General features: G+C 43.4%; 1 protein-coding gene across 10 annotated transcripts in view; it reads right to left on the bottom strand.

The window, feature by feature from the left end:
* The window catches only part of LOC116979586 (schwannomin-interacting protein 1), a 589,644-nt gene that overhangs the window by 56,818 nt on the left and 509,278 nt on the right, over nucleotides 1-23,548 (bottom strand). Inside the window, exon 1 of one of the 10 annotated variants that reach the window (XM_033031166.1) lies at nucleotides 10,778-11,304. The exons of the other annotated variants lie outside the window; for them this stretch is intronic. Within the exon in view, the coding sequence (XP_032887057.1) occupies nucleotides 10,778-10,888 (111 nt within the window). The 5' untranslated portion in view covers nucleotides 10,889-11,304. Of the gene's footprint in view, nucleotides 1-10,777; nucleotides 11,305-23,548 lie in introns of those variants that run through there. 10 annotated transcript variants of the gene reach the window in all.

Below are 23,548 nucleotides of genomic sequence, written 5' to 3'. Positions count from 1 at the left end.
CATTGTCCCGAGTGTGTGTAGGAAAGCGTCAATTTGCGGGGACCGCTGGTTGGTGCGGATTCAGCAGGCCGAAGGGCCTGTTTCTGTGCTGCATCTCCAAACTAAACCTCAAATCATTTAGATGCATCTCCCCCCCACTAAGAAACAACATCAGCAAGTATTCAAAACAGATTCCAGCAAAAGAATTTAAGCCCACAAATAATTTCATTTTTTAAAAATTGAATAGCATAAAACATCAGGCTGCCAAGCATATCAACAGCTGCAGGAATTGAAAAGATTATGCACACCACAAAACATAATCACTCCAGTGTTGCTGGCGGAGGCGTGGGAAGAAGAGTTCTGGAAGGCCGTGGAGAATTTCAAGAGAAGATGTGAAATTCAATGAGCATTCTGGAATTTTGTTTATTTTTTTGGAATTAGAGAATACACGTATCCAAAATGTGAAGGTCACCAAGCATTATGGAGCTACCACTAAGAATGGGCAATTGGAGCAATTGGCTTCTTCTCATTGAAAGCGCTTGTGCGCAGTTTTTCACTCGGCCAAAGCTTTCTGGATTGTCAAACTCACTCGTTTTGCAAACGGCCTTCAGGGAAAGAAATCTGCCCTCCTTTATCCATTAATGGCACTGTTAAATATGCCGTGGGATCCATTGCCACAGAAGGCTGTGGAGGCCAAGTCAATGGATATTTTTACACTGGGCATTGATCGATTCGTGATTAGAACTGGTGTTAGGGTGTATGGGGAGAAAGCAGGAGAATGGGGTTGAGAGGGAAAGATAGATCAGCCATGATTGAATGGCGGAGTAGACCCGATGGGCCGAATGGCCTAATTCTGCTCCAATAACATGAACATGTCAGTGAATCTCTCTATTTATGGACTAATTATGTTGGACAATAAATGATGGCCATATCTGCAAAAGTTAGAAACAAGCAATAAAAAAAAAAAATTTTAAGCATGAGCCGACCATTTGGTTCCTCTATACCCTTTACAGATCTTGGAAAGATACCTTTGTTCCTGTCCTTCTATCATTCTTCTGTTTCCAAATAGTTATTGAAGTATTGGTTCCACTAGTCTCCTGGAGCATTGAACATCCTAAATGTCCTCTGCCTAAAAATGTACTCAAACCTCTTGTCTTCAGTTAGAAAACATAGAAAATAGGTGCAGGAATAGGCCATTCGGCCCTTCGAGCCAGCACTGCCATTCAATATAATCATGGCGGATCATACCACGTTCCTGCTTTCTCACCATAATCCCTTGATTCTGTTAGCCCTACGAGCAATATCTAACTCTCTCTTGAACATATCCAGTGAAATGGCCTCCACTGGCATTCAGTTATCAGCTTAAGAAATGCTAACCAGTCCTCCACAAAAGTAGACTTAGCCTATTGAACCCCCTCAAACCCCCACTGCAATAGCCTTTGCCATGGAGAAGGATGAAGGTTCTGCTGCCTTGTAGAACCAGGACTCCACACTGATCCCAGGTGCTGTTTGCGCAGCGTACACACCTTCTCTTCGCAAGAGTGTCAGTTTCCTTCAGATGCTCTAATTTCCTTCCACATTTTGTTCTTGTGCGGCAAGTTAATTTGCTACTGAAATGTTTCCTTTAATGTGGGTTAATGGCAAAAGGAATCATAAAGGCAAGAGGAGTTGATGGGCATAGACAAGGGAGAATTAATAGTGAAGGTACAAGAAAATGAGGGAGAGTGGGGGATAGAGACCGTAGATGTCGGGTTTGACCAGCCCCAAACTGGGGTCCGATCACCGTCGCGGGGGAGGTGAGATTCCCCTCCCCCCCCCCCCCCCGATGCAGGAGCTTGATTGCCCCGACGCGGAGTCTCGACTGCCGGTTAAGGGAGTAAGATCGTCCCGTCAACGGAAGGCTCAAGGCCCCCGACCGCGGGAGAACAAAGAAGGGAAGGGATTGAACTTTTTTTTCACCTTCCATCACAGTGAGGAATGTGGAAGAGTCACTGTGGTGGATGTTTATGTTAAAATGTATTTTGTGTGTTTTTACCGAAGCCAATTAACCTACAAACCTGGACATCGATTAAAACATCAGAGTGACGGGGAGAATGTACAAACTCTGTACATGCAGTACCCACAGTCAGGATCAAACACGGGTTTCTGGCGCTGTAAGGCAGCAACTGTACTACTGCACCACTGTTGTAGAATGGACCACATTTGGTCCCTCTGTAGATCATGGAAAGGGTTAATGTCGTTGGTTTCAGCATTGACAAAGAGTCTACTGAGTATCAGCCCCCGTAAACCTAGTTAAAGGGTTCGGCCAGGGAGGTTGGTGTAAACGAGGCTAAAACACACTCATTGATGAGAGATGATCAGTATAAATTTGCCAAGATTAAACTTGTGGGAAGTCAGTATATCTGGATCTTAAATGTCAGACATGCTATTGGAAAGTGCAGAGATAGCCCAGGGAGTCAGGAGAAGATAGAAATGTCAACCTAAATGTTGCTGACTGCAAAGTGTAGCTGATGCCATGGCAGGGCAGCGCACTTTAAGTGCACTATGAATAATTAAAATAGGGTTGCATCCATGAGTAGGTTACTATTGATGCAATAATAAATTTGAAATTTTGAAGAAGCAATTAGCAAAACAAAAAGACTGAACGCAATGCACCTCATCTAAGAGTAGCGATTATCTCCTTTGTTACAAAAGAGATGCCTAGCTTGGCTGAGATTTGATGCAAGGTCTTCTGAGAACGCCAGTGGCTTATGCCCCTGTCCCACTTAGGAAACCTGAACGGAAACCTCTGGAGACTTTGCGCCCCACCCAAGGTTTCCATGCGGTTCCCGGAGGTTGCAGGTGGTTGCCGGAGGTTGCAGGTAGTGGAAGCAGGTAGGGAGACTGATAAAAACCTCCGGGAACCGCACGGAAACCTTGGGTGGGGTGCAAAGTCACCAGAGGTTTCTGTTAGGTTTCCTAAGTGGGACAGGGGCATAAAGCTCAGTGCAACTTTGCTGTCTGCATCAGGCACAGGCATCAACTGTGCCCAATGTACGTACACTGCCTGCTCCCAGTCTACACCCATCTCATTTATAAAACGCTAAAAAGTGTGTTCAAATCCATTCACGGGCCACCTCCTGTGCAGGATTCTTTGGCCCACAACATTAAGGATTCTGCGTTTAAGAAGGAACTGCAGATGCTGGAAAATCGAAGGTAGACAAAAATGCTGGGGAAACTCAGCGGGTGCAGCAGCATCTATGGAGCGAAGATAGGCTTTGCACTCAAGCACATATTTAGTTTAGCTCCAGAATTTCCTCTGTTAACTCGACACCATCTTTCCCTTTGAAACTCATAAAACAAGCTTTGGCTAAACTCAAGCTTTTCATTACAAAGCACCTTCAACAAACCATCAATTCACCTCTGGTTTTTTTTTTGCAGAATGTTGTTTTTTCTCAGATGCACTCTGACAAAAGAATTTAGATGATTTTTCATTGTTGAATTTACATTAGAAGAAATGGCTGCAGTCTGTTCTATGGTGCATTTAATATTGTATCAATATCTCTATATGGTGCATCTAATACTGTATCCGGTATCTGTACACTGTGGACAGCTCGATTGTGATCATGTACAGTCTTTCCACCAACTGGCTAGCACACAACAAAGAAGCTTTTCCCTGTACGGTTCAGTGGCGCAGCGGTAGAGTTGCTGCCTTACAGCACCAGAGACCCAGGTTCGATTCTGACCACGGGTGCTGTGTCTATATGGAGCTTGTATGTTCTCCCTGTGGCCACGTGGTTTCCCCTGGGCGTTCCGGTTTCCTCCCACACTCCAAAAATCCAACTTGCAGGTTAATTGACCGGTAAAGAGTTTTAAATTGTCTCTAGTGTGTGTGATAGTGTTAGTGTACGGGGTGATCGCTGGTCGGCATGGACTCCTTGGGCCGAAGGGCCTGTTTCCACCCTGTATCTCTAAGGTTTAGTTTAATTTAGAGATACAATGCGGGAAAAGGCCCTTCTGCCCACCGAGTCTGCACACTAACACTATCCTACACACATTAGGGAAGTTTTTTTTTTACCATCCTAAGTCTATAGTCGAAAGTGCACCTCGGTATAGGTGACAATAATAAACAAAACTAAACCTAAACCAGACAAAAACTACTTTTAAATATAAGAACACCTACTTGTTAGTGTCATCAGTGGCGACTACTCAAGGGGCTAGATTCTTGCCGCTTGCTCCATGGTGATTGCAAGCCTGCTGAAAGGCCACACACAAGTTGGACTGATTAAGCACTTTGCTTTCACCAAATAAACAGCTGCCGCACAGTGCGGTCGGTCGGTCGGTCAGAGTGTGCCTGAGCCATGCTATCACGACAACGCCATTTCAAACCGATGAAGAAATGGATGAGGCATTGTACAGAAAAGATCCTATTCAATTGGTGAATTGCACACTGAATACTAGCGAATTACACAGATGAACAGGCTTCACATTATCGGTTGCCACCAGATAGATCATTTATACTTTGACGCTGGCTGCATGTGTACAAGCTATTTTCCTTTATTCCCCCCCAAGCATCAGAAAGGACCTTTGACTGCAATTCTCTTCCTAAGATATTATGATATTGAGAAGAATATAATGGCAGTTCAAACAGACCAAGCTGGAAAGGAAATCTTAAAAATCTTGCAAATTGAGTTTTTTTTCTCTCTCCTCTGTATCTCTGCTTCGTGACAATGACACCAAAGAAACAAATCATTATATAAATACCGAGTAGACTCAGGTCTAGCTCTGCCCACAACGCACGTTTGCAAGAGTGAATGTAGGGGAAATATTTATTAGAAGATTGTGGACCTACTAAACTCAATCTTTTCTTCATCAAAGCACCTTTCGTTTTGCTAATAGTCGAACATCAAACGTTCCTAAATCAGACAAGCAGGATGGAAGGTTACAAACAAAAGGGCAGTTGTGTCAGGATAATTGTCAGCAGTATGATTTCAGAATGAAAAGATGGACAGCAAGCAGGGGGGTGGGCAGTGGGGGGAGGAAGGGAGAGTGTGGGGGAGGAAGGGTGGGGGTGAGGAAGTGAGAGTGTGGGTTGGAGGAAGGGAGAGTGGAGGGGGAAGGGAGAGTGGGGGGGGGGAGAGTGGGGGGGGGAGGAAGGGGAAGGAGAGTGTGGGGGGGCGGGAGAGTGGGGGGGGGGGGCGGGAGGAGGTGGGGGGGCGGAGGTGGAGAGTGGGGAAAGAGGAAGGAGAGTGGGGGGGGATGGGGGAGAGTGGGGGGGGGGAGGGGAGTTGGGGGGGGGAGGGAGAGTGTGGGGTGGAGGGAGAGTGTGGGGGGGTGAGAGGAGAGTGGAGGGAGAGGGAGGGAGAGTGTGGGGGGGGGCATGGAGGAAAGTGGGGGGAGGATGGGAGAGTGGGGGGGGAGGATGGGAGTGGGAAGAGGAAGGGAGAGTGGGGGGGGGGGAGGAGAGTGTGGGGGGGGGAAGGGAGAGTGGGGGGGAGGATGGAGAAGTGGGGGGGAGGATGGGAGTGGGAAGAGGAAGGGAGAGTGGGGGGGAGGATGGGAGAAAGGGAGAATGGGCAATGGCACTTGCAAGAATAATTAGCAGACCATTTTAAGTGACTGCAAGGTGGTCCTACATCACCTTGAGAATAACATCTCTGAATTATCTTCAGAGAATAGCTGCAAGAGAGCCTACAGGATAAGACACAAAGTGCTGGCAGCATTTCTGAAAAATGTGGAAGGGCAACGTTTTGGGTTGGGACCCTTCCTCAGACTTGCTGTAGAGGACGGTGGAGGCTGGTTCTCTGGATGCTTTCAAGAGAGAATTTATCTAATTCTTAAAGATAGTGGAGTCAAGGGATATGGTGAGAGGCAGGAACGGGGTACTGATTGTGGATGATCAGCCATGATCATGCTTGAAGGGCCTAATGGCCTACTACTGCACCTATTGTCTATTGTCTATAGGGGGGAGAAATCTAGAAGAGAGGTGGGGAGTGACAGGTGGATACAGGTGCAAGGGGTTTTGATTGGCAGATGGTTGGACAAAGGCCAGAGATGAAAAGACAAAGAGTGAGATAAGGAGATTATGGATGAAAGAGGCGTGAAATGGGACAGACACAAAAAGCTGGGGTAACGCAGCGGGTCAGGCAGCATCTCTGGAGCAAAGGAACAGGCAACGTGTCGGATCTTTTCATGTCTATCTCCGGTTTAAACCAGCACCTGCAGTTCCTTCTTTCATGTGAAATGGGAAGCTGGTTGAACCAATATTGGTCTCAGGCCACGTGTGAAGGTGAAAGGGAGAATTTAGTTCACATCCAGGTGGGGGCTCAGGGAAAGGAAGAAATGGGAGAGGGGTGTGTTAGAGGGTTAGTTATCTAAATTTGGTGAATTCAACATTGATATCGTTGTACATAACCTCCCTCTCGTCCCCTGGATAGACACCCATTTGCCACTTCCCCCTTCCTCCGTCCCTTCACTGACACTCCTTTCTCTGGCTTCATATTCCACACCTCTCCTTGTCTTGTGTTTTTTTGTCTTTTCATCTCCGACTTTACCCAACTTGTCCTGTCCTGAACTGGGCTGTCCTGAACTACTATCGACCTCATTGGCGACGCTCGGCTATCTTTGATCGGATGTTGCTGGCACTATCTTGCACTAAACGTTATTCCCTGATCATGGCTCACACTGTGAATGGCTCGAGTGCAATCATGTGTTGTCTTTCCGCTTGACTGATTAGCAAGCAACAAAGGCTTTTCACTGCATCAACTAAACTGAAGCATCTGACAAGTTACTCCCCCCGCCCCACCACATCCTCAACTGTATCAGGCTTTGTCCAGTCCGCAGCTCTCTTCCAGCTTTTTACCCCACTACTTCCATCAGTCGGACAATGAGTTCCAACTCAAAGCACTGCCTATCCATGTCCTGCTGCCTGATCCAAGGGGTTACTCCAGCACGATGTCTATTTTAGTAAACCAGCATCTGCGGTTCCTTGTGTCGATGGTCTACAGGATAAGTTAGGTTTTACAAATACAGAAATACCCAATACAAAAGATAACCTGGTGTGAGCAGATCTTAGTCATGGAAAATTGGTGCATTGAAGTGTTGACGCTTAAAATCTAGCATGCAAATTGCGCAGAGATTAAAGGCACCAACGAGTCTGAGCTTGGAATAAGTAATAGAGTCCCTTGATAGATAAAAGGTAAAAATAAAATTGTTTACTGATTTTCTTGTCTCAGCTGTGGCTTAGTGGCAGTGCTCTCTGTTCAAATTGCTCTCCCGAGAGACTCCAGTACAAAGTCTAACCTGACTTGAGTGCAGGACTTGAGATGAGGGAAAAACCTTTTCACCCAGAGAGTTGTGAATCTGTGGAATTCTCTGCAACACAAGGCAGTGGAGGCCAATTCACTGGATGTATTCAAGAGAGAGTTAGATATAGCTCTTAGGGCTAATTGAATCAAGGGATATGGGGGAAAAGGAGGAACGGGGTACTGATTTTGGATGATCAGCCATGATCATATTGCATGGCGGTGCTAGCTCGAAGGGCCGAATAGCCTACTCCTGCGCCTATTTTCTATGTTTCTAGGACTGATTGAGGGTACAGTGCGAGAGGTGCCAACTGCGTTATTACATTGGCAATCAGCATTCTCTCACATGGACAAAGATCTCCCATGGCAGTATTATAGAGGAGGCCCAGGGACCTCTGACCAATGTTATCCTTCAACTCGCCCCTCCCCAACAGATTATGTGTATCTTTTCTAATTCAATTGCTGAAATCATGCAAATACTCTTCCTACTAGCATCAAGTGTGCTATGCTGGAGTAGGTGAAACATCTATAGCCCATACCTTCTCTCCAGAGATGCTGCCTATCCAAAGTTACTCCAGCTCTTTGGTTTAAACCAGCAGCTGCAGTTCCTCCCTACACCATTTAAGGATAGGATGTTTCTTTGTTACAGTCTGTATTCCAATTGGACTCAATATCCAACTCAATTAAACAAGCCCACCAGAAAATGTGTAGGAAGGAACTGCAGATGTTGGTTTACACCATAGATAAGACACAGAAATGCTGGAGTAACTCAGTGGGTCGGGCAGTATCTCTGGAGAAAAAGAATACCTACCTGACCTGCTGAGTTACGCCAGCATATTGTGTCAAAGGCCACCAGAAAATGCAGTTTAAAAATGCCAATTCTCAAAATATTATTTGGGATTCCCCTGGTCTTGCAGCTGTAACTTAATGGAACTAGAGTCACCTCTGAAATTGATGCTGGAGTAGGTAGAATACCATGAGAATTCCCAACAAATGTCTTCAACAACATAAAGGGCAGGGCAGAAATGGAATGAAATTGGGCAAGATTAGTTGCAGGTCAACAGTCAACTCTATGCTCCTTTTTGGTTGAATATTTCAAAATTTCCATTGCTCATATATCTTCCAACTATGATCCAAAATCAATTTCTCCTCAAATGCTCTCATCTAAAAGCAAAAACCAAATTTCTTTTATTGCACTGATGTAATGGAGGCCCCAGTAAGGTATAAGCAGGAATAAATGGTCAAGAACAGTGTTGAGGAATTTAAAAACTTCAGATTCACTATTTTCATCATAACCACCAAGGGTTGCCATGGTGGTGCAGCAGCAGAGTTGCTGCCTTACAGCGCCAGAGGCCCGGGTGCAATCCCGACTACGGGTGCTGTCTGTACGGAGTTTGTACGTTCTCCCCATGATCGCGTGTGTTTTCCCCGAGATCTTCGGTTTCCTCCCACACTCCAAAGACGTACAGGTATGTGGGTTAATCGGCTTGGTGTATGTGTAAATTGGCCCTCGTGTGTGTAGGATAGTGTTAATTTACTGGTCGGTGCGGACTCGGGGTGGGCCGAATGGCCTGTTTCCGTGCTGCATCTCTAAACTAAACAGCACAGAGGGAAGCCAGCACAGTTATTCCAACCCTGCACAGGTTAGTTAGTATGTGTATGAAGGAACTGCAGATGCTGGTCTAAACTGAAGATGGGCACAATAAGCTGGAGTAACTCAATGGATCAGGCAGCGTCTGAAGATGGGCCTTGACCCGAAACGTCACCTATTCCTCCAGAGATGCTGCCTCACTGGCTGAGTTACTCCAGCATTTTGTGTGGCAAAGCAAGTGTCTGCCGTTGGGGTCCTTGCTTTCTCCCTCCTTTCCCCATCCCCCTTCCAAGCTCTCCCACAGCCTCACATTCAATATTCAGCACACTAAACATTTTTGCTTCCCATATAGACTAAATTACTGAAAAAAAATATTTGTTCTGATAAAACAGTAATTCTCTCCAGATAAAGACAACGTGCAGGAGTAACTCAGCATGGCTGGAGAACACGGATCTACATGGAACATGGAACATGGTCTTCTTCAGTCAGCCTCTTCGTGCTTTGCAGAGATGTTGCCTGACCAACTGAGTTACTCCAATACCTTGTGCCTTTTTTTTTTTTAAATTGTGAACCAGCATCTGTACCTTTCTATAGCCAATACCCACTGATTACTACTACCTGAAATTCATATTTAATACATTTGGCAATTTTGTGACTTCTGATGGAAACTGTCAGACTGCCGTAACATTCAGCTATGTATGTACTGGTTTTCTTTGGGAAACATTCATTTAACTCTATGTGCACATCCATTAACATTTCACATAATTAAATCCTCTTGTTCACAGGGCAAGCAGTATGGCCCACATCCCTGGCATTAACAGATAGGAGTATGTATAGGAAGGAACTGCAGATGCTGGTTTAAACCGAAGATGGACACAAAACGCTGGACTCTCAGCGGGGCAGGCAGCATCTCTGGAGAGAAGGAATGGATGGAGTTACAGGTCGAGACCCTTCTTCAAACAGCTAGGATCTGCCATCAACTTATATTCTCAACAACCCACGCTAAATGTCAATGTATGCATTGTCCTGATGCAAAATCTCATTCCGTATGGTTCAGTTTTGTTGGATTAACAACTATGCTTTCATGATTAACAAATGCATACAATACTGGACATTTGGAGGAGACAATATATTCATTTTCTGCAGAATGCCCGTTTGTATTTCTTGCATGATATTGTAATGGCACGCTTGTAACTATCACCACGAGGGAATTATACCTATGGTAATGATTTTAACATGTTCACGTTCAACCAATCTATATGACTGTGTCACCTCATACATTGCCAAACATGAAGGGATGCGGTCGTAAATACAACTTATTAAACCTCATAGTAGCTGAAAAGTTGATCAGCTGTGGAAGGTGGTGGTGGAGGTGGTGGTGGGGTGAAATGGAAAGATAGAAAATGTCAATAGATCACATTCCATGCCTTTTGCAAAGCAGGATTCGACTGACCCAACATTTAAGAAACAGACAGATGAACAGTTACATCTATCCAGTTACGGGATAGATGTAATCCCATCCTATTACATGGATAGGACAGGTTTGGAGGCATATAGACCAAACGCGGGCAGGTGGGACAAGTGTAGCTGGGACATGTTGGCCAGTTTGGGCAAGTTGGGCCGAAGGGCCTGTTTCCACACTGTATCACTTTACGAATCTATGACTAAAGCTATCACAATACTTGATTGTAATCACGCATAGTCTTTTTGCTGACTGGATAACACACTTTTCACTTCACTGTACAATAATAAACTAAAACTATACATGAAAATAATTTAAAGTTATTAAATTGAAGTGTCCATTTCATCAAGTGAAAAATCTAGTCAGAACATAGCGATTCCCACAGAACAGATCAAAGTTCCATAACTGGGCTCAACTGGTACAAGAGCCAAATGCAAACTCATCGCATTACTTTAGATTTACCTTTTTATAATTGGCCACCAGTTCTGCAGCTGTCACATTCCTGAAGATCGCATTTATCCCATCACTGTTCACAGACATGCTGCAGCAGTTCAAATTCCACTGAGTTCTCATGAGGACTTGAGTTTACATGCGTTAACCGAATTAGTCGAACATCCGAAACTTTAAAATAAAACCTATTCAGATTTCCCCCCCATTGTGTGGTTATTCCCTGCTGTTCGCAGTGCTCCAAACAAACGCACTCTCTCTCTACTTTGGAGAATGCGGCCAACAATAAATCTTATGGGATCCTTAGTTAATGTTCCAACAAGACAAACTCCTGGGTTTGTTCACATTTTCCTCACCCCACGCTGCATAAACAATTCAACAGAAATACTGCGGGGGTAATCGCGACTGCTGGAGTCCTTGGCTTCCCTGCTGTCGACCAACATCTCCCTTCGCAATAAATCCTGTCAGAATCTGCTTCAAGGAAAACTCAACGGTGAGTGGCTTTTACCTAATAAAGGAAAAGGCTTCCCATCGAGCTGCAGTCAGTTGATTGCACCCAGAGTTCATTGCCAGTAGAATGCGTTGCTGTTAAATGAGAACGGCAGCTCTTTTTCACCCTGTCACATTTAGTAAGGGATAAAAATAGACTGAACATAGTCCAGTAATCCAGCCGGCTGTGCTGACTTGCCTTGGACAGCCAATGGAAACCAACAGTCAAATCAGCCAACATGTTTGAGCTTAAGGGGAGTGTACGTGGTGGATTATTAAAACATAACTGGTGAATGTCAATCTTATCTACAATCCCTGTATCATCTGAGGCAAAGGAATTTACCAGACAGCACACCACGGTCTTTTTCATAGGACTGTTAGAATGAAAATAACAGAAGAGCTATAACATAACAGTAAAAACACTGTTGGAGGAACTCAGCAGGTCAGGCAGCATCTGTGCAGACAATGTTTCGTACAGAAGAGTCATACAGGCCCTTTGGCTTCATTCACCCATGCAGGCCAAGAAACTCCAGCTACGCTAGTTCCTGCATTAGGCCCGCATCCCTCTAAACCTTTCCTATCGATGTACCTGTCCAAGTGTCTTTTAAATGCTGTTCATAAGTTTATTTTCGAGGAGCAGAATTAAGTGATTTGTCCCATCAAGTCTAATCATGGTTCAATCCCGTTCATTCATGGCTGATCTATCTGAAGAAGGGTCTCGACCCGAAACGTCGCCCATTCCTTCCCTCCAGAAATGCTGCCTCACCCGCCGAATTACTCCAGCATTTTGTGTCTACCTTGTGATATTTAAACCAGCATCTGCAGTTCTTTCTTACATGACTGATCTATCATTCCCTCTCAACGCCATTCTCCTGCCTTCTCGCCATAACCCCTGATACCTGTACTGATCAAGAATCTGTCAATATCCACCTTAAAAATATCCAGACTTGGCCCGCACAGCCTTTTGTGGCAATGAATTCCATTGCTGCAGTACCTGCCTCAACTACTTCCTCAAGTACCTCGTTCCATATACCCACCATCCGCTGGGAGAAAAAGTTGCTCTTCAGGTTATTATTGAATCTTTGAAAACTGAAACTTTTAATAAAAACATTCTCAAATATATGACAACAATTCCGAAGTACATTTTACCAAGGAAAAATATTTGTGGTGTTTCAATGGTCATATTTGACAAATATCCAATGTATCACATTAATTAATTCATTAACTAAAAATCAAGTCTATTTCCTTCGCTCCATAGAAGCTGCTGCAGCCGCTGAGTTTCTCCAGCATTTTTGTGTACCTTTGTAACTTAAGGCTGTTGTTTATCTCTTATATTTTATGTGAATGTTGACAAAACAAAACTGTATTTTATATTTTATTAAACTGAATTAATTTAATATTGAGACAAGTTTGGAATAATTTATGAACAGATATGCAGTTCATATTTGGGTGCATTTGGAATCGATTGAAGTCAACGTACACGTGAATCACATCCCTGCACTCAGTTAATCACACACACACACACACACACACACACACACACACACACACACACACACACACACACACACACTCTTACAATGAAAGTATGTTTGCAGCAGTTTATCCATTCCATGGGTGTTGTAGCAGTAGAATGTTCATAAACACTTAACGAATCAATAAAACATCGCAGTAAATGGTTTCCAAGGAAGAAAGCTATTTAAGGCTATTAGACCGAATAAGGTGAAACATCACCCGTGTATGCATCATGGACCTCGAGCTATCTGCTTAAACAAGCTTCACCAGCCATTTTATTAATGTGCACACTATGATCCAGATGGACTTAGAAGTAATGGCTTCATGAATATTCATTCCAATAACACACGGGATGTTTTATCATAGCTATCTGCTCAGCAGGTGATATCACCATATCATGGCAGGAGATCACTGGAACGAGCTATGTTTGGGCATCAGCTGAAGTGAAATGCTTGACAGAACGTTAACCAAGTTGTCCTGTTACTTGTGAGATGAATGGAGGGGATATTCATCATAAAGTGACCTGGACGGGAATTGAACACCTAGATATATTATCAAAGGAGGAGGACAGAACATTGTCATTTCCCTCAAGCTAAAAATTTAACTGAACGAACTTGCGCTCCAAGGATGAGTATTTATTAATATTTTTTTTTTTAAATTGTTAGTTTTCAAATGTTAAGGCATCCACAAATCAAGTCTTCGCAGAAGCCCTCAAGCCATACCTCTTGCCAATTACAATCTCAGAATTTATTTGCAAGGGTTCAGACTATTTCACATTTAATTTACATGGAAACGAGGGCTCCAAAAGATTGCAGTACAGCTCAACGATGGATAACTCAGTCTGTCTGTGTGCCTCTGGCCCTACATGCCTGTGTTGTGCCTTCGATCTGTTGGGTAGTTCACTCTGCAGTCACCATGTGAATAAAATATTGCATTAATACAATCTTCACATTCTTTCTCATCTCAAATCTGATTCGTACAACTGTGGAAGTGCAAAACCCAAGGATCACATTTATTTGATATTCCAGTCTCCTGTTCGTATTAAAAACTCAGCTTAGACAGTAAATACTGGAGTAACTCAGCGGGTCAGGCAGCATCTCTGGATAAAAGGGATGCTTCAAGACCCTTCTTCAGACTGAAAGCTCTCTGAGAAGAAGGATGTTGACCTGAAAAGTCACCTATTCCTTTTATCCAGAGATGCTGCCTGACCCGCTGAGTTACTCCAGCGTTTTGTGTCTACCTTTGGTGCAAACCAGCATCTGCAGTTCCTTCCTACACATTAATTTTCAGTTTGGTTGGCACCACTGGTGTTTAGGTGAATTACATTTCTTGTAAGGGACAACACTTGGACAGGTTGAGAGAGTAGGCGGAGAAGTGGCAGATGGAATATAGTGTAGCAAAGTGCAGAGTCATGCATTTTTGTAGCAAGAATAAAACTGCAGGCTATTTTCTGAATAGGGAGAGAATTCAGAAATCTGAGGCGCAAGGCGACATCCAAAAAGTTAATTTGCAAGTCGAATCGGTAGTAAGGAAGGCAAACGCAACGCAAGCATTTATTTCAAGAGGACTAGAATACAAAAACAGGTATGTAATGCTGAGGCTCTATAAGGTGCTGGTCGGGCTGCATTTGGAGTATTGAGAGCAATTTTAGGCACCGTATCTGAGGAAGGATGTGCTGGCACTGGAGAGGGTCCAGAGGAGGTTTACAAGAATGATCCCAGGAACGAGTAGGTTACTATCTGATGAGTGTTTGACGGCACTGGGCCTGTACTCACTGGAGTTTAGAATGAGGGGGGGGGGGGGGGGGGGGGGGGGGGGGGAAACGACACTTACGAGCAGTGAAAGCCTGGATAGAGTGGATGTGGAGAGGATGTTTCCACTTGTGTGAGAGTCTAGGGCACAACCTCAGAATTAAAGGATGTTCCTTTAGGAAGGCGATGAAGAGACATTTCTTTAGTCAGAGGGTGGTGAACCTGTGAATGGGCTGTCAATATTTTGATAGATTCTTGATTTGTATGGGTGTCAGGGTTTATGGGGAGGAGGCTGGAGAATGGGATTAGGAAGGATAGATAGATCAGCCATGATTGATTGGTCCTGATGGGCCGAGTGGCCTAATTGGGCTCCTGTCACTTAAGAACTGACAAAATCAGCCCATTTAGTTTAGTTCAATTCAGAGATACAGCTTGGTAATAGGCCCTCCCGCTCACTGAGTCAACATCAAACATCGACATCCGTTCACACTTATTGTATGTTTATCCCACTTTCTCATCCATTCCCTACACACAGGGGACAATATATAGACGCCCATAAACCGACAAACCTGCACACCCAGAGGAAGCCCACACGGTCACAGGGAGAACGTTCAAACTCCACACAGACAGCAGCCGAGGTCAGGATCAAACTCAGGTCACTAGCGCTGTGAGGCACAACTCTACTAGCTGCATCACTGCACTGTCCTTAATTATATTCAATCAAAATTTCTTAATTATCATAAATTTCACATAGGACTTTATTCTGTCCTCAAAATACCTGATACAGCAAATGTTTAGCAATACTAACAGGATCAAAAGATATAGGGGGAAAGATCATATCATATGCCATGATCATATTAAATGGCGGTGCAGGCTGGAAGGGCCGAATGGCCTACTTTCTATTTTCACCTATTTGCACCTATTTTCTATTTCTATGTTTCTATGAAAGACAAGAAGAGACCATTGAGGTGGATGATCAGGCTTATTGAATGGTGGAGTGGACTCCGGGAGGAGTATGCTATTAACTTTGCATATTCTAAAATCAGGCCATTTTATTAAAAAACTATCTTTAATTGGACTTTATCTTGCACTAAACGTTATTCCCCTTACCATATATCTGTACACTGTGGATGGCTCGATTGTAAGCATGTATTGTTTTTCCGCTGACTGGTTAGCACAGAACAAAAGCTGTTCACTGTACCTCAGTACACGTGACAACAAATTAGACAGGTCCATTACAGCCTGTTATTTACACAATAATGCAAAAAGTAGCCGCACATTACCGTGTAGAAGTAGATTTTCCTGAATACGTTAAATCTTCTTTCAGTTCCATTAATACCAAGATGGATGGAAATTGAGAAATAGCATCACATGGGAGATTTTGACCATAGCAATACTTGTATATAGGTCATCCAATTAAAATAATGTAGAGAGCTCAGAAATCATCTTAGTTGCTCTGGAGAAAACAGCCATTTGTTTAGCTAGAATGTACTTGTTAAAAGGAAAATTATAATTCTAAGGGCATAGCAGAAATCGAAGGAGCTGCATCAACATTCCTGTCTAATGTACGATACTTGTTTGCCATTAATCTTCCATGTAGCACGTCTTTATCAGTCAATTATTATGGGCCTGTACGTGTCAGGACGTGCAATTTAAATCACAGAGGCCGCAAGGCGCAGCTGAGGGAATGGTGTCACCTAATGGAATCACCGCTGGTAAGAGTCACCATCCTGTCAGAAGACATTTTAAGCCAACTGGTTGAAGACAGGTCCCTCTCTCCCCAAGGAGCACGGGATTGGCTCCGTATAATGAAATCTGACTTCAAACAAAGGTGAAATCACTTCCAATTCAATGAGCTGTGCTGGATTAGGGGGACATGAGCAAACCTCAGGACTATTTCCACTTACAACTATTGGTAATAAATTGAACTTTATTTAACAAATGCCTTTTTAACAGTGTTTTTGAAGCCAGCAAAAAGTGTTCAAGTCTAGGGAATTCTGCAAAAAAAAGGAAACTATTATTCTACAGCATTGTGCTGATGTTGTTTGTCTTGCATGATTAGTACGGGTGTCAGGGGTCATGGGAGGTAGGCAGGAGAACGGGGCTGAGAGAGAAAGATAGATCAGCCATGATTGAATGGCAGAGTAGACTTGATGGGCCGAATGGCCTAATTCTGCATGCAGAACTTGTGAATTTAAGCTCACCAGAATTATCACACCTTACGGCACGGACTAGAAGGGTCGAGATGGCCTGTTTCCGTGCTGTAAATTGTTTGTTATATGGTTACACATTCACATTCAGTGAGTATTACAAAAAATAAATTCAAATTTCATCTTTGCAAAGACTTTGACAGACTTCATACCATATCCATGCTTAAAGCTATTTCTTACATTGTGATCAATGATAGATAATACTTGGACCTTTTGGGCCGTTTTCAAGCTGATGGAGTATTCACTAATAACTATAATGTTGTTGTGAGGGACCTTATCTGTAGCTGATGGTCTTCACTAATTCAGCAATGTCTCATTTGCCTCAGACCCCACCACCAGCATCAATAATCTTGTGTATGGCCACTTTTTATGTTCTACTCTGCACTATCCCCTCAGCCAGAGCCTCAACCATATCCCTAAAGGCCCTGTCCCACAATGCGAGTTTACCCAAGAGCTCTCCCGTGTTTTAAAAAATCAAACTCGTGGTAAGTACGTAGAATGTACGTAGCGGGTACGTTGGAGCTCGTGGATGTCTCGTAGCGGCTCTTTATGCTAACGGCAGGTACTCGGGAAATGCGAAAACCTCGTGAAGCTTTCTCAACAGTGTGAAAAATTTCCAACAGTAAAAAAACACTCGTGATGAAGTACCACGAGCTTGATTTTTTTTTAAAACTCGGGTGAGCTCTTGGGTAAACTCGCATCATGGGACTAGGCCTTAACGCTTGATATTGTTCAGGTCAGTTTATTGTCATGTGTACTGAGGAACAGTGAAATTCTTTTGGTACACAAAATTGCTGGGGAAACTCAGCGGGTGCAGCAGCATCTATGGAGCGAAGGAAATAGGCGACGTTTCGGGCCGAAACCCTTCTTCAGACTGATAGGGGGTGGGGAAAGAAAGAAGGACAAAGGGAGGAGGAGGAGGAGCCCGAGGGCGGGCGGATGGGAGGGTGGGAGGAGACAGCTGGAGGGGAAATCTTTTGTTGTGTGCTGTTGTTTCCAGTTGTTCCACATGCAGAACGCCTTGGATTTCTTTGACCTTGCTGCCATATCAGAGTGACCTCCCTTCATCGATACAGCTTTAACTGGGGAGCCCTGTTCACTGAAGATAAGACACAAAATGTTGGGAGTAACTCAGTGGGTCAGGCAGCATCTCTGTTGAAAAGGAATACCTGACGTTAAGGGTCTCGACTCGAAACGTCACCTGTTCATTTTCTCCAGAGGTGCTGCCTGACTCGCTGAGTTACTCCAGCATTTTGTGTCTATCTTTGGTGTAAACCAGCATCTGCAGTTGCTTCCTACACATTTTGTCGAGCCCTGTTCACTATTACCACACACATGACTACTGTTCAGCTACAATCTCGATAGACAACATCCCAAACTCATCACCAATGCTGACATTTTATTTTTGAGGTACTATTCAGGAAGTGAGAGGGATAGACCTATCTACAAAATATCCTGTATGTTGCAGGGAACAAGCAGCTAACAGGAGAGCCCAATGCAATTTATCAGGTCGAACACACATTTTAAAAAGATACACATGTACCACTATACTACAAAGCTTATTGTGCTAAGGCATTTATTTGGAGAAAAGACCTACAATAGCAACTCTTCTACACTCATGTCTATAACCTCTTAGTACAAAATTGATTTCATCTATCTGTAGTTCGTAACATAAAATGGTTTATAAACACAGATCAGATAATGAACAGCACTTTATATGCAATGGATTATTGATGAACACAAGAGGAAGAGGAAGGAGCTACAATATTTCATGTTTGAGAAGAATATTGTAGACCAGGGGACCTCAAATGTTAACATCATAAACCTTTATCAATAAAATGAAACATCCATGAAGAACAGCAATGTGCAAAATGGCGCTGAAAGAAAATAAATTGTGAAAAATCTATTCAAGTAATAATGTGCACTATATTTAGCCATGACAATGTTGGCATGTGTGATCAGAATGGATCCAAATAGATGATAGGGCTCAGAATTAGAATGTCCTGTCTTCTGTCAGATAGAAAATTGATTTGCAACATACGGGTACTATCGAGAGATAGTGCTAACACCCTTCATGAAACAAAGGGACCATCACACAAACCAACCTCCCTTCCACTGAGTCCATTTACACGTCAGGCTGCCTCGGCAAGGCCACCAGCATAACCAAGGACAAGTCACACCCCGGACATTTCTCCCCTCCCCTATTGGACAAAAGGCATAGAAGTGTGAAAACGCACACTTCTAGATTCAGGGACAGTTTCTGCTTGGCTGCTACCAGGCAAGTGAACCATTCTACCAACAACTAGAGAGCAGTCCTGAACTATTTTATACCTGATTGGAGACCCTCAGACTATCTTTGATTGGAATTTACTGCACTTTATTTTGCACTAAGTGTTATTCATGTTATTCCCTTTATTATGAATCTGTACACTATGGATGACTCGATTGTAATCATGTATTGTCTTTCCGTTGATTGGTTAGCACGCAACAAAAGCTTGTCACTGTACCTCGGAACATGTGACAATAAACTAGACTCATAAATCAGTTTAATAAAGAATCAGTACTTCATAAACTTTTGAAATGCTCCACGTATCATCGTGCCAGTGCAATTGAGAGAGCTTAAATAATTTGCCATACTTTGCTGCATGGTCTCGTTTCCTTGACAATTGTGGAAAATAGGCATTTTAGTTCACTTGCATTTGGCTTTAAAAATATCCAAGCAAGGTCAAATCTTCAAAGTTTTTGTTTGTCGAAATTATTATATGCACCCAGCCAGAGCATTTACCAATGATTGAAATTGATGGATCGTTAAAACCTGGAGCAAACAACTTGCCATTTTTGTTTCACGCCAAAGGAAAAGATTCTGTTATTATGTTAAATTATTAAAAAGCTGATGAGAGATTCAAGCCAATCCTTTACACTTAAAAATTCAGGAGACAGCAAAATGCCATTAACGGTAACGCTAATGGTAAATTCATTTCACTGCACCTCCGGGTGCATGTGAGGAATAAATTTGACTTTGACTCATGAGCGCATCTGATGGTTATATGAGTAATGACCAAAAACATTCCACTGCAGGATATTCAAATCACAGCTACTCATTGGTGTCACCACCCAACCAAGGATTAATGATGCCACAGTCAAAGTACGTGGCTATTAAATCAGAGACTGATAATCAAAACCCACCCCTTACATCAAGTATATATTAAATACTTCCATCAATAATTAGGTACTTTAGGTAGATCTTATTTATTGCAAACAAACCTATGTTTGGAGTCAGCTTTACTGTGAAATGGCAATTTATTCATTGCAACTGCCCAGGATAGCCCTTGTGTAATTTCTACAGGTGCACAGTAGAGAGCATGCTGACCGGTTGCATCGTGGCTTGGTTCGGCAACTTGAGCGCCCTGGAGAGGAAAAGACTACAAAAAGTAGTAAACACTGCCCAGTCCATAATCGGCTCTGACCTTCCTTCCATCGAGGGGATTTATCGCAGTCGCTGCCTCAAAAAGGCTGGCAGTATCATCAAAGACCCACACCATCCTGGCCACACACTCATCTCCCTGCTACCTTCAGGTAGAAGGTACAGGAGCCTGAAGACTGCAACAACCAGGTTCAGGAATAGCTACTTCCCCTCAGCCATCAGGCTATTAAACCTGGCTCGGACAAAACTCTGATTATTAATAACCCATTTTCTGTTATTTGCACTTTATCAGTTTATTTATTCATCTGTGTATATATTTATATCATGGTATATGGACACACTTATCTGTTTTGTAGTAAATGCCTACTATGTTCTGTGTGCTGAAGCAAAGCAAGAATTTCATTGTCCTATACAGGGACACATGACAATAAACTCACTTGAACTTGAACATGAAATATATCCTGGTGCAAGATCAAGACAGAGCACCATTTTGTGACAGAATAGAGCTTCACTATACAGATGTTATTGATTCCTTCCCATTGCAAGTTCATAGAAACATAGAAAATAGGTGCATGAGTAGGCCATTCGGCCCTTCGAGCCTGCACCGCCATTCAATATGATCATGGCTGATCATCCAACTCAGTATCCTGTACCTGCCTTCTCTCCATACCCCCTGATCCCTTTAGCCACAAGGGCCACATCTAACTCCCTCTTAAATATAGCCAATGAACTGGCCTCAACTACTATCATCAGTGATAGGAACATAATTAAGCCATTTGGCACATCAAGTCTACTATGCCATTCAATCATGGCTGATCTATCTTTCTCTCCTAACCCCATTCCCCTGCCTTCTCTAATAACCCCAGACAGTTGTAGGGAGCTTGAATGGAAAATATTGTAGCCATAAATAGGGAAGCAGTCATCCCTTCAGGGCCAAGGTCCAGTTCATCTCACTGATTGCAGGAGCATGCACCAAACTCAAATGGGAATTCCCTTCCTGATACACAGGAACTGTAACTCAATCCATTATTTCCCTAAACAGCCAGGTTGGCTGTTGGTGCACCTCGCGTCAGATTCAGGTCAATCTTCTCACTAATTCCTGAAGCAAAGTGGCCCAACTGGTAGAGCTGCTGCCTCATAGTGCCAGAGACCCAGGTTCAATCCTGGCATCGGGTGCTGTCTGTGTGGAGTCTGCGTGTTCTTGCGAGATTTCTTCCGGGTGCTGTGGTTTCCTCCGAAAGACATGTGGCTTTACAAGTTAATTGGCCTCCGTAGACTCCCCCTCATGTGTGGCGAATGGACGAAAATGTGGAACTCGTGAGAATGAGTGATGGAGTCAGTGAGGACCCAATGGGGGCGAAGGGCCTGTTTCAACGTAGCATCTTTAAATTAAACTAAACCTCAACTAATAAGAGCCAATATGCAATGTGAACAATGTCCCCTGCTGTAATGTTGTTTAAATCCCTGGTGTATGTTTTTTTTAAAATCAAAATGGTTTCATTTGTTGAAAATATTCAACATTTTTCAGTTTGGATAAATAGCAGACACTACATAATGAAATGAAACTGTATGCATTAAAATTCATCTCGTGTTAATACAACATTGATTGTTCATCTTCTCATTGTTACATTGCAAAACAGCCCCAGCCTGTACAAAAATGTTCTTATGACCAACAATACAATTAAACAATTCAGGGGGCAGGAAAAATGTCCGCATTCCAATGCATCCACACTCGGCATTTTCTGCACACAATGCCCCCTTTGTGTGTCAAGTGAATAGTCATCCTTTCTCACGTTGTACAATCCACCACTAATTGGGCAAAGCAAAAAACGTGCACTTGCACTCACCACTTTCAATTGGTACTATTAGTTAAAATGCCGCTGTTGGTCCTGTAATAGACCTATGGTTTTAGCTTTTAATTAAAGAAATATACTCTTCCCTAAAACAGAGGCTCAGGTTTTATCTGGCTCAAATTGCTGGAATAACTCAGTGGGCCAGGCAGCATCTCTGGCAACGTTTTGGGTCGCGACCCTTCTTCAGGTCTGATACATCACCCACCCTTTTTCTCCAGAGATGCTGCTCGACCCACTGAGTTATTCCAACTCTTTGTGTGTATCTTTAGTATAAACCAGCATCTGCAGTTCTTTCCTACGCTCTCAGGATATTTTTAATGTGGTGCCCACATCATGGCACATCCTATGCTCATGATGTGGGTACTACAGGCATTTGTTGCCGAGAAGATGGCATTGGGTTGCTTTTTTCAACCTTTGGGTTAATTGGGGGCAGAGAGCAGGGAATTCTGGAAATTTTTCCAACTCTAAAAGGAGAACCAGCAACAGATCAAGAAGCTGCATGACTTGGAAAAAAACTTAAATCAATTAGTGTTCTCACAAGCTTGCGGCCAAAGGTGGTATTTTTTGTTAGATGGAGGTGGAAACATAGAAACATAGAAAATAGGTGCAGGAGTAGGCCATTTGGCCCTTCGAGCCTGCACCGCCATTCAATATTATCATGGCTGATCATCCAACTCAGTATCCTGTACCTGCCTTCTCTCCATACCCCCTGATCCTTTTAGCCACAAGGGCCACATCTAACTCCCTCTTAAATATAGCCAATGAACTGGCCTCAACTACCTTCTGTGGCAGAGAATTCCAGAGATTCACCATTCTCTGTGAAAAATGATTTTCTCATCTCGGTCCTAAAAGATTTCCCCCTTATCCTTAAACTGTGACCCCTTGTTCTGGACTTCCCCAACATCGGGAACAATCTTCCTGCATCTAGCCTGTCCAACCCCTTAAAATTTTTGTAAGTTTCTACAAGGTCCCCCCTCAATCTTCTAAATTCTAGCGAGTACAAGCCAAGTCTATCCAGTCTTTCTTCATATGAAAGTCCTGACATCCCAGGAATCAGTCTGGTGAACCTTCTCTGTACTCCCTCTATGGCAAGAATGTCTTTCCTCAGATTAGGAGACCAAAACTGTATGCAATACTCCAGGTGTGGTCTCACCAAGACCCTGTACAACTGCAGTAGAACCTCCCTGCTCCTATACTCAAATCGTTTGCTATGAATGCTAACATACCATTCGCTTTCTTCACTGTCATTAAGACTGAGGGCTGGTTATGCACCTGTCACACAAGGCCCTCCCTCAGTTAACATTTTGGATGCTGCATTGTGCTAAATTACTCTGCAATCTCTGTTAAAAGCATTATCACAAGAGCAATGAAATAAATTTGAATTTGGAAGTTGTTTTTGGTAAAAATGCAAATTGCACATTTCAAATATAGGGCGAGATTAACAGGTTTACAGGGCAAGACTAGCAAGTTTGCTGATTATACAAAAGTTAGTGGTTTTGTAGATAGTGAAGATGGTTGTGAACGATTGCAGCAGGATCAGGATC

Source organism: Amblyraja radiata, chromosome 13, assembly GCF_010909765.2.
Source record: "Amblyraja radiata isolate CabotCenter1 chromosome 13, sAmbRad1.1.pri, whole genome shotgun sequence".
Lineage (NCBI taxonomy): Eukaryota > Metazoa > Chordata > Chondrichthyes > Rajiformes > Rajidae > Amblyraja > Amblyraja radiata.
Note: the sequence above shows the minus strand (reverse complement) of the source record. Positions and strands in the feature narration are given on the sequence as shown.